Source organism: Heliangelus exortis, chromosome 2 (assembly GCF_036169615.1).
Source record: "Heliangelus exortis chromosome 2, bHelExo1.hap1, whole genome shotgun sequence".
NCBI lineage: Eukaryota > Metazoa > Chordata > Aves > Apodiformes > Trochilidae > Heliangelus > Heliangelus exortis.
The window spans coordinates 56,342,064-56,354,080 of NC_092423.1; the positions used below are offsets into that span (position 1 = coordinate 56,342,064).

General features: G+C 42.9%; 1 protein-coding gene across 2 annotated transcripts; it reads left to right on the forward strand.

Annotated features, from left to right (window-relative positions):
• Positions 1-331: 331 nt before the first annotated feature.
• On the forward strand, positions 332-6,866 carry IGFBP1 (insulin like growth factor binding protein 1). Of its 2 annotated transcripts, none has more exons than XM_071736217.1 (4): positions 332-860; positions 2,442-2,620; positions 4,039-4,182; positions 5,945-6,866. In XM_071736217.1, the coding sequence occupies exons 1-4, from the start codon at positions 482-484 to the stop codon at positions 6,074-6,076; spliced, it is 834 nt and encodes a 277-aa protein (XP_071592318.1). In that variant the 5' UTR covers positions 332-481; the 3' UTR covers positions 6,077-6,866. The 2 variants fall into 2 exon arrangements, with proteins under 2 accessions (XP_071592318.1, XP_071592319.1); XM_071736218.1 differs by having other exon boundaries at positions 349-860; positions 4,054-4,182.
• Positions 6,867-12,017: the final 5,151 nt, after the last annotated feature.

Genomic DNA, 12,017 nt, shown 5'->3' on the forward strand with positions numbered 1-12,017 from the left:
CCTTCCTCTCCGATACCCTGTTGTTTTTTTAAAACATGTACATTTTCATCAGATGTCAAGAACAGCAAACAGTAGACATTTATGACAGGCAAAAGGTGATGGGAAGTGGAGAGGGGGGCGATACCCCCACCTCATCAATTCCCCTGTGTCCCTTTCCCCTCCACCTCTGCCACATTTCCCTTGTTAACTGTGCCAGCGCATAGATGTGGGGGTGAGGGAATAAAAACATTCCTGCGTGATGATTGGAGGAAAGAAAAAAGATAAAAGGGGGAAAGTGAAAGGGGAGGGGAAGAGTGGTCAGGGACTGGAACCATCAGTGAAATGATGCTTCGCCAGCCCTTCTGTTCAGATAATAGTTAACTCGGGGTTAAAGATTAATAGTCAGGCAAAGCGCTGTATAAATGCCCCGGGCGAGCTGAATGCATGTAAACTGCCTCTCGCTCCTCAGCCGCCCTTTCCGTGGTCCCTCCTTATCAGCGACATGAGCAACCTGGGGTCTCTGCTGCGCCGCTGCTGGCTCCCGTCCCTGCTGCTGCCGGCGCTCCTGGGCCCGCGCCTCGCCGCCGGGGCGGCCCTGCACCCACTGCGCTGCGCTCCCTGCACCCCGGAGCAGCTCACCCTCTGCCCGACCGTCGCTCCCGGCTGCCCGGAGATGTCCCGACAGCCCGGCTGCGGCTGTTGCCAGACCTGCGCCCTGGGGCCGGGACAGCCGTGCGGGGTCTACACGGCCCGCTGCCGCCAGGGGCTCCGCTGCCACGTCCCCGCCGGAGAGCCCCGGCCCCTCTCCGCCCTCATCCAGGGGCAAGGGACGTGCTTGCCCGCCGGCGAGGCTGGAGGGATGCGGACGGCGGAGCCGGCAGGTACCGCGCCGTTGAGTCCCGGCTCCGCGCCGCCGGGGTGTTGCGGTAGAGGCCCTCGGCCAGGGGAACGAGGGCTCGACAGGCGCGATTCACCTGGGGCCAGTGGGCGTCATGATGTTGGAAAAATGAGAAAAGCTAGGCAGGCGTTTGAAAAATAGGGAAGCTTTCCTGCTTTTGCCCGTAAAGCGTGCTCTGACGTGTGCCACGTGAGAGACATCCCGGCGTGAAGACGAGATGTTTGCAGCAAACTGTTGCATCACTGGCAGCAAGTCGGAAACCCTTAAAGCATAGTAAGGGGAGGATGCAGAATAATCGGAGTAAGATCTCTGGGATGCCATAGATAGTTTTAGCTAAGTGGTAAACAGTGAGTAGGACAAATGTTTTACAGACTTTGTTTATGGCTGTCTCCAAAAGTCATGGTAATGGAAGGGACCTAAACGGGCTTTGTGCCTGGCTTCATTTCAAGAATAAAATGTAGCTGAAGTGCAGTGCTATCCAAACTAACTTTTAGCAAAAAGACATACCAAGCATCTTGTGTTGTACGATAAACAGAAACTTCTGTGTTATTTCATTATTTTTAAGCTTATTATTTTCACCACCATTACTGCTGTGTTCATGCAGTGGTGATTAAGGTAACTCAGTAGTACAAAAATAATCATTGTTGACTCAAAATACTAATGACCATTGGTGGCAGTAAGTGGAGCTTGAGGATGGGGGAGGGGAGAGAACAGTGACTAAGCTAAGTGTTTCAGCCTCCTGCAATTACTTGCCTCCTGCAGGTCTAGTTCTTTATTTGATTCCACTCTTTGGGGATTTTTCTATTATTTCTTTCTTCCCTTCCTTAATTTTCCACTGTTGTTTCTTCTTAAAGCTTTTTGGTCCTTTGCATGATTCTTTACAACCTTGATTCAACAGCTTATTCAGATGCATTTCAAACTTCAATCTCCCTGTGGGTCCCTGCAATCACAAAGAGATTCTGTTGCTTCCATTGGGAGAGTTCACATGTGCTGAGTTAGGCACTGGAGTGCAGGCCATGATCAGGCAGATCCAAACAGTTTCTGCCATTCTCTAGCTTTCTTGATCCACTGGAGGCCACCTTGAGCTACTGCTGGCTCCTGTGAATTGCCAGCCCTTCGTTTATGTGAGGGAAGCCACAGAACAAAGTACAGGAAGCCATGAGATCAGGTCTGGACAAGTTCCTCTCCAGAATAAAAACTAAAACACAACATGCTGGCAACAAACTGACTCTATAACCCACTGTGTTCAAGAAAGTTTTTTGATTTGTAACAGATTGGCTGCAGCTTCAGCTTTGTGGTTATAGTGATTTTGAAAGGTCATAATATAACCAACAGCTGATGTGTACTTATATGAATTTATGACAAAAGTTTAATTTGCTGTGCTGCACATGCAATTTATTAATCCTGCAAGTGCTATTGCAATAGATCTGTCTTGGTATTTGATATCAATAATTGATAATACTTATTCTTCTTGTCTTCTTGGGGTTTTTTCTTTATTTTTTTTTAAACTGGAGACATAAATGCAAGAGTTCACTGAAGATGTTCATCATAATATTCTTTCTAGACTCTATTGAACCTGAAGGTATGCCTTTGGAAAGCACTGAAATCACACAGGATCAGCTGCTGAACTATCAATTGATGTTTCTGATAGGCCAGGACAAATCCATCCCCTGGAATGCCATTACTGCATATGAAAACATGAAAGCAAAGAGAGTATCTGAACTCAAGAAATGGAAAGAGCAGGTGGGTTTTCTTTGTAAATGTTTCAGACACCATTTCAATAGATGCAATTAATACATAATATAAAAAGAAAATGTGAGCAAAATTCTAGCAGCAACACTGAGATGTGCTTATTTCGGGTACTTAGTCAGCAGGCTTTTGGAATGCCTTTAGCAGATGCTTGAGAAATAGGCAAAATGGCAGATACAATAAAAATGTGTGCATCAGAGATGTCCCATACAGACTGCGTGCAGAGGCTGAATCTCTCTTTGCATTTAGTATCAGATTATAACACGGGCCCTTTATTTCCAGGAGGCCATATTAAATTCTTGGATTCCTTTTGTGTTTTGGTTAAAAATAAAATAAAATAAAAATTAAAAACATTTTTCACTGGTCCAGTTCTCACGGAAATAAAAGGGAGTCCTCACATACAGTCCTTAATCAAATGCCCAGGCAAACCAAAACATGTTCCTTTCTGATCACAAGAGACTGTTAATTAGATGCATGTAAAAAACCAGAAAGTTCAGTAAAGTAAGCTTTTGCCTTCAACATTGCAAAATGGCAGTGGGTAATGGGGGCACAGGGATATGTTTGCAAACATGTCTGTGTCCCACTTGAGGGCACCAGTGAAGCACACATGCAGCACAGAGCTGAATTAGAATTGGGCATCACAGAATCCCAGTCTAATGATGACCACAGACAAAATGAAACAAAAAGCAAGTTGACTTGAATAGGACTGCTTATGTGAGGGGCTGACACGGGGAGGTCTTGCAAAAGCAGAGGGTGTGATTATTTTCACTCTAAAATAAATGTATTTGTTCACTCATTTAAACACTCTAGATACAATTAATATATGGCAGTTGTGACTTTGAAAAAGGAAGTGAGCAAATTGTGAAAACAGTGAATATTGCAAACGGTTCTTCATCCTCAGTTCCAAGCATTTTGGTTTTGGGTCTCAGAGCCACAGAGGTGCTCTGTATTCTGCTTTGGCAACAGCTATGCAAAAGATAACAAACATTCAGATGTTTGTACTTGCACCTTCTATATATGTCTTGCACCTATTCTCCATACATCAACAGAACGCAGGGTCATGGCAACCCAGAAAACGTGTCCAGTCTCACGTACACCAGCCTGCTAACATGCACCTTCCCATAATAGGAGAGATTGTAGCCTCTGAGCAGTAATGTCATTACTCAGTACAGGTTAAATTTCCTTGTGTGACAATTTAAGGACTTAAATCCTTGTTTCTGAGGACAGAAAATACCTGAAAGAACAAAAACAAAGGCCTAAATGCCTTCTGGCTCTGCTTCTACTAAAACAAGTAAAGACTACATGCAGCCTGGTGCAGATTTTATGACTAAGTATTGTCAGCTTTTTGGCCAGCTTTATACTGATCACTTTTTGTTTCTCTGGTTTCTTTGTGATTTTCATATTGACAATAGTGGTATTTTCTGCAGGGACCTTGTCAGAAGGAACTCTACAAAGCCCTGTATAAATTGGCAAAGGCACAGCAGAGAGGTGGTGGGGAGATTTACAAATTCTACATGCCCAACTGCAACAAGAATGGATTTTACCAAAGCAAACAGGTACATATGTGTCTTTTCCCATTTGCTCAGAATCAGAGAATCACCCAGGTTGGAAAGGACCTCTGAGATCAGCAAGTCCAACCCTTAATCCACTACCACTGTGGTTACCAGACCATGGCACTGAGTGCCACATCAGTCTTTTCTAAAAACCTCCAGGGACAGAGAATCCATCACCTCCCTGGGCAGCCCATTCCAATGCCTGATCACCCTCTCTGTAAAGAATTTCTTCCTAATATCTAACCTAAACCTCCCCTGGCAGAGCTTAAGTCCATGCCCTCTTGTCATACTGGGAGCTGCCTGGGAAAAGAGACCAAACCCCCCCCCCCCCCCCGCTACACCCTCCTTTCAGGGAGTTGTAGAGAGTGATGAGGTCTCTCCTGAGCCTCCTCTTCTCCAGGCTGAACTCAGCTCCCTCAGCCCTTCCTCACAGGACTTGTGCTGGATCCCTTCACAGCCACCTTGATCTTCTCTGGACCTGCTCCAGCACCTCAATCTCCTTCCTAAACTGAGGGGCCCAGAACTGGACACAGAATTCAAGGTGTGGCCTCACCAGCGCTGAGTACAGGGGCAGAATTCCTTCCCTGGACCTGTTGGCCACGCTGTTCCTGATACAGGCCCTGGCCCTGCCATTGGCCTTCTTGGCCACCTGGGCACAGTGCTGGCTCATGTTCAGCTTCTTGTCAATCCAGACTCCCAGGTCCCTTTCACAGCTGTGCTGTGACTAGCATGACACAGCCAACCCTTTCATAGGTCTCTGCTCATGACTTTTTAGCTGCTTGAAAAGTAGGTTGTAAAAATGGTGACACTTAGTAGTGGGAGCAGATGATTTGTCTTTCTCTTAAAAGAGAGCTGCATGCTGTGGGCCGACAGCAAGGGATTCTTTTCCATTCACAGAACAGGCACATGCAAAACCTTTCCCAAAATATTTTAACCCAGACCAAATCAAGCTCCAGGTACCTGCTTTGTTAGCATATTCCCAGTTGACAATAATTCCTAATATCCAACATACTGCTTGCAAAGCCCATTGGCTATAGAATAGTAATTAGGGAGAATGGAGGCTCTCAGCTCCCAGGAAGTAAAAAACTCACACTGAAAAATCCCTCTTGAGCAAAATTTGCCTTCTGAAAGTAAAACAAAAATACTGATTTGTGCAGCCTATGGATTATGTTATATGCTTATTTCTATTATAGTCTAAAAAAAAAAAAAAAAAAAAAAAAAAAAAAAGCCACTGCAAGCAACACTGAGAGTCATCTGCAAACCTAGCTAAGGCTGCAAACCTCAAGCCCCCACCCTTGTAACCACAGTTTATGCACACAAATTTAGTAGGTCTGCATAAATCTGTGTCACTGAGACTCCTTGTTTTCGGAGTGACCTCTGTGACTCACAAACACCTGGGATCTAATCAGGCACAAAGAGAAATCTGTATAACCCCCTCCCCAAGAAAAAAGCTACCCTATTTGCTTCCTTCCCTAATGAGTTAAACTATTCAGTCATTGCTCTCACCAGCTCATTTATTCTGCCTTCCTTTGCTTTTCATGCTGGAATATATTACTGTTTTAAATCTGAAGTTGCTGTTGTGGTAGATGAGCTTGGCTCCCTAAAAAAGTGGTCAGAGCAGAGACCACTGCATTCAAAAAGTCTGTGCACAACAGAATCCCACCTTCTGATCCTAGTTCCATCCAACACTTCTGCTTGCAGTATCTCACAGGTAATCTGCTTGCAGTTACTTATTGTGGGTTTTGTTCTGTTAATAATATTCTAGTGTGCAACTTCACTGGATGGAGAGTCTGCTGGATGCTGGTGTGTCTATCCAAAAACTGGAAAAAAAATTCCTGGATCTCCAGAAATGAACAGAGACCTTGAATGCCAGCAGTATGTCAACTCACAAGAATAAAACATAACACATTCATTCACACCAAGTTTTCTTTGGGGTCTGATCAAGTCAGGAGACATTTCAGTCAGGAGCTGTTTCAGTAAGGTAGTTTTTGTGCACCTGATTTTCAGCATATGAGCATTTCAGCCCATAAAGTAGCTTTTTTACTGCACTGGGACTACTCAGATGCCAGAGTGGCAGAGATGAGCAACTACAAGATCAAGTTCTACAATCTTACATATTTTGTTTGTATAATATTATAGATACGCTCATATGTAAAGCTGTTGACTTAATTTATGTCACCATACATGCATTTTTGTCTGTGCTGTTACTAATTTATATCTTCAAACACTTTGTGACTTTATATGTAAATACTTAATATTATTGCTTTTAAATACATGCATTTTATGTTGGTGGAACATTGATACTTAAAACTTCAAATGGCACTAACTCAGAAAAAAATGGCTTGTAAACTTGCATTTTGTACTATGTATTTATAGACATAAAAATAGCTTTCATTAGAGAACAGACTTAGAAACTTATTTAAAACCTGTTTTGTTTATTTATCATGTTGCTTTTGCACCTCTCTTTCAGTGTCAAGCTGTTTCTTAAAAAAGAAAGCCTAAACCTTGATTTTAGGCTGAAGTTTCTGATGGGACAGTATTTGTTTCTGTTTTCCGAACATACACACTGGAGAAATGGCAGAGCACAACAGAATGTTCTGTGCCATCGCTGACAGTTGTAAGTTGTTCATATGTCAACACTGTCATGTTTAAGATGAGCTATTAAATAATGCCTTAAGGCATTAAACGATACACTGTCCCAGTCTCTTGCTTTCAGCATGTTTTTGTTCAGCAGTCTGACCTGGGAAGGAGAGCACAGCAGTGGATGAGGTTGCAAAGGAAAACACCTCTAACAAATCTGCCTGCTGAACTCCTAGCTATGTTTTCCTTCAATGAGTTTTTGTTTTTTGCTCTCCTCACCTTGTTCCCATTTCGCCCATCCTCTCCAATCCCAACTGTGTTTTGCAAGCCTTTGCCTTGGGCAGCAGCCTTCAAGGGAAGTCATTAAAAGGTTTTCTGGGTAGGAAAGCTAGATGCCTTTCTCTGCACAAAAGCCCAAGGAAGAAATATTAGTGCATTTAAAAGGTAACTTTAAGACTAGGAAGAGCCACTTCCTGTATGAATGTGAGAGGTTATAAAAGGAAAGCTGGGAAAAAGCTTGACCTTAATCTTTGCTGAAAGAAGAGTGTCCCCTTTCCTTGGGATGCAGGCCACCCTCTCTCCTCTGCATGTTCCTTCAACTTAGAGATTGCAGAGTGTCACGGCTTAGTAGTTGGGGCAGATCACAAACCTAAGGACAGAGTTCCTCTCTACTCCCCTCTATTCTCATAAAGGACAGACAAAGGGGAATAAAGACCAGAGACTTAGCATTGGAAATTGAAAACAATTTGGTACAAATTTACTAACACAGGGGAAAGGTAATAACATAAGGGATAAAGTAACAAAGAGTACAAGTATATACAAATATATATATACAACCAGATATATATGGGCTCTGATGAGCATGTGGGCAGCTGGTGGTAAAGAAGAGCAGCAAAGCCAGCAACAAGCGGAAAGGAAAGAGGGAGGAGCTCTTAGCTTTCCCAATCTTTGTATATAGAGTATGGCAGGAAATGGGAGAGAATAGATCCCTCTCTTTGCATGCTGCCCCTCTCAGAGTTCAAAAGCCCTCCTCTTCCTTAGTTTCTTCTATTAAAATGGTGACACAGAGAAACTGAGGGAAAGCAAGTGACTGCCCTGCCAAATTCAAGTTTTGTCCATGGAGCAAGTGGAATTGACAAGTCCCAGAGGTCAAAACAGGCTGCACCAACCCTGCCTGAGAAAACAGCCTGATAGGAGAATAATTTCCGCATGCCTGGCAGGAGGGAAACTCGCCACAAATTCCTCCTCCCATTTGTTAGCACAGGCTCTCTATTTTAAATGGGAGCAGGCTTGTAGAAAGTGCAAGGCCAAAGCATAGAGATCTCTGGTCTCCATATCACAGTTTTGTGGCATCACACATTGTGCTTACTGAATGTGTAGGCTGTATTTGCAATGTCAGCTGATAAGACTGGGGTCTAAAGCTGCTCCAGATTTAAAGATACAGATATACTACTGAGCTTCCTTGTGAAGTGCTTTGAGTTGTTCCTAAGAAAAGTACTGCAAAAGCTTTGATGCTGTAAATAATTAGCATCTGACCTCCCTGAAATATGCTGCAGTAAGACCTGGCTGAAACTGTTACAATGCATTCACTGTGGCAAAATCATTTGGATGCTTGGCAATTACTGGATCAAAATAATGAAGAGGCAGGAAATTTGGGCAGAAACTTAAGAATCATTTAATGGAGTCCAGCCAGTACTGAATAACCGTCATGTGGCATTGCCAAGGAGAAGTGTTAAAGAAGGGAGTGGAAATCATATAGTACAGTACTCTGACTGCTCTCAGACCATCAACCTTGTGTAAAGTTTTACTTCTAAAGAGTAGGAAATGTTCATCACATTAGTAATTATTTATAGAACAATCTATTTGCAGTATAGCAATCCAGTGGACAGTTACTTCCAATGTATTGCAGAGTGGCAGGTTCCCAACTTATCTGCAAGAAATCAATTTTCAACAGGGACAGGGTTTTAGGGGAACTCTTTCCTGTAAATGTGAAATATCAAGAGGAGAGTGGCTTCATACAGCATTCAGTCATAACAAGGCAATTTCTTAGAAGGGTTTAGCTCTTGGCATCCCACTGAAATCAACAGATGATGAGTGCTTCCTTATCTGCTATCTAGCCTCACATGACATATAGGCAGGACTCACCAGGACATACTTCTGCTGAGCTGCTCTAGCTAGGATGGGCTGTCTGACTTGGGCCAGACTCTTCCATATACTGGGATTAGGACTAATGCAAAGAGGCAAGGTGGCAAATTATACCTCCTCTTTCATGGTGCTGCTAGGAGCTTGGACTACATTTAGGCCATAGATGACTTTGTGATTTTTTCTGATTTTTATGGTCAGCCTCAGCAACAAAGTGAAAAATCTGCGGTTTTCCTTGTTTTGGTTATTTTTTGTGGTGTTTGTTTTGTTTGAGGTTTTGTTGTTTGGGTTTTTTTGGCACCTGTCAGCTGGCAATCCCGGCTTCAGTGTGTGCCTGCTGCAGAGATCTTATGTGTGCTGGAAGGTCACCTGGATGTGTAAAGGGGATAAACTGTTCCTCATTATTTCAGCTCACTCCTTTCACACCCTTTTGCACCCCTTCTACCCTATCTAAAAAATCCCTGAAATTAGTAGTGGGGGAGGGGTCTTAAGTGAACATCTATAGTGCTTGGTTCATGTTACTTGAGAACCCTACCTACCCAGTTTGTGATTTTTCTTGCCAAAACCCTGCCACTTTTGCTGCAGCATGGTTTGTCCCAGCCATGCCTCTTCCTGCCCCTGGCCTACTGACAGCTGCAAAATGCTCATAGCACAGAAATGAGCTCACTGACCTCTTCTGCATTTTTCTGGCTTCCTTTTCCCCTAAAGCTGTACAAGACAACCTAACCTACAGTCATCTGGTATTGGGCTCATCACTGGAGAGTATAACAGAGACACATTTGGAGGTGAGGGGAGAGAAAGAAGGAGAAAGGAAATGGGGATGGAGGGGAGCCAACACTAATACTGGAAGCTGATCAGCATCTCTGTAACTTCTCTACCATAATAAAACATGTTCTGCAAAGGCAAAACATAGTAAGGGAACAGCTTTCTATAGACCCAGCCCAAAATAATCAGGTATTAAGGATGTCAAGATTTAGCCTTTTCCTTTTTCCTTTCCAAAAACAGTATATTCCTTTGGCCTTGCACTTGCTAATGAGAGTCATAAACGCATCACAAATTAAAAAAAAAAAAAAAAAAAGTAAATGAAAACAAACCAGAAGATGTGTCAGATATAGGTTTCTTTCCTCAAGAAAAAAAAAAGTGGGATAAAAAGAATGGCACATGGCAGAGGCTTGCCAACTTACTGCACTCCTGGGAAACACTCAGTTCCCATAGCATCAGACACTATATGAGACCCCCCCCCTGAAATTGTAAGATAGCAGGGTTTTTTTCTGCAGAGACAGAACCAAAGATGTTTGTGCTTTACTGGCAGACTAGCAGCCCTGACTTTACAGAATTAGAAACTTTATTTTTCTAAATAGATCACTGTCTTGCTATTGCAGAGCAACACAACACCAATGTCTAATCCTCTCCCAACAATAACGTCATCAATAATATCATCATCGCTATCTGTAAAGAAAAGTGTTTTAGTGCCTTGTTATAAACTAGATCCTCAGCCCATGCTAAATGGACAAGTCATGTATCTGACTTTAGACATCACCTTTGAAGTAGGACTGTTTCCTTGGTTATCACTTCACTGTTAAACTACTAGTCTAAACAACCTCTGCAAGCTGCACTGATGACAGCTCTCAGGCTTTCTGTTTGCTAACACATCATATTTCTGATGTGATTTTATGCACTTGTTATACATTGCATCAAGAATCAGGCAGGGATTCAGAGTGAACAGGAAACTGGGATATGAGCATCTTACAAACACCTAATTGTGTTTAGTACATTTGCCTTTTTCAAAACTTTGGTGGCAGAGATGGGGCTAGTGAAGGGCTTCTCTACTGATGTGTCACTGACTGATATGACTCACATTTAGGTAAAGGTGGGAGGGGAAAAAGGGAAGAATCCACATCTATCAGGTGCTGGGAAGAGCCATGGACTCCCCCCTCCTCAGTCAGCCTTGAATCAAGAGACTCTCAGACACCCAGACACCTGTCCCTATGATCATCGAGATTGGGTTTTATATATATATTTGTTCTTTATTCCATGTGTTACTGCCCTTCTACTAAACCAATTTCAGTTTTAATTTCCAACTTTTAAGTCTCTTGTCCTTATTCCTTTTTATTCCTTTTTTTTTTTTTTTTTTTTTTTTTTTTTTTTACCTTGGGAGGGTGAAGGGGGTAATAGAAATTCTGTCCTCTGGTTTTTGGTCCACCCAGACTGCTAAATCTTGGCACTTGGAAAAAGCATCGTAGCATGGGATGTCTCTGAAGGCCTAGAGCAAATGCTGGCTATACCATAATCTTCTTTCATGATTTCTCTTTGCCTGTGTCTTTTGTTTATTCTGCTGAGCCAACAGCAAGGGGACAGAATAAGGAGAGCAGCAACATTTGGCTGGGTAATAGCAGCTATGGAAATGGATGATAGGATCTGAGGGCTGAAGGTTGCATGTGGAACACCTGTGATAAAGCAGTAATCAGCTTTTCAAGCTCAAGTCTTTTTTTTTACTGGGTACAAGTTACATGATATGTAGCAGATGTAGGAAAGAAGTCTTCGCCATTAATATTCTCTGTGTGGCATAAGCAGGCAAAAACTGCCTCTGCTTTCCATGTGCAGGGACTGAGAAATGCGCACTCAGCTTGGCTCTTTTAAGTCCCTTCACTACTATGCTTTGGTAAGGACTACCATATGTGGCTGTGGGAAGCATTCCTTCTGAATGACATTTTCTTTAGCTTCACAGATTTTTTTGGAGGAAATCTTAGCTGCTCTCTGTAGTAATAACTTAGATGCCATTCTTTCCATCCCCACTCAGGGAGAGAGCAATGGGGTGAAATTAGCCATGATAGAGAAAGGCTTTTAAGGAATTTGGATAGGTCAGCAGAGAAGTGGAAAACCAGGACACATACTGAAGCAGGACATGCATTCTGCAAGGATAAACTGAGATTTGTAGTATTATCCATTGCTTCTGCTAGTACCTGTTTTTCAGCTGCAACTTTCAGCCCTGAAGTAATTTGCCTTTTTTAATGTATGTACAGGGCAAAAGCAAAAGCAAAGCTTTTTACAGTAGGATTTTCTCTAGGGCTGCTATGTATGCTTCTACAGCTGCAAAATCTGAACTGGAAGAAATA

Excerpts from the sequence above, each read along its gene's own strand:
- IGFBP1 (XM_071736217.1), top strand. The coding sequence starts at position 482 with ATGAGCAACCTGGGGTCTCTGCTGCGCCGCTGCTGGCTCCCGTCCCTG. Across the intron at positions 861-2,441 it reads GCGGACGGCGGAGCCGGCAG|ACTCTATTGAACCTGAAGGT; the intron begins GTACCGCGCCGT and ends TATTCTTTCTAG. Across the intron at positions 2,621-4,038 it reads TCAAGAAATGGAAAGAGCAG|TGGTATTTTCTGCAGGGACC; the intron begins GTGGGTTTTCTT and ends TATTGACAATAG.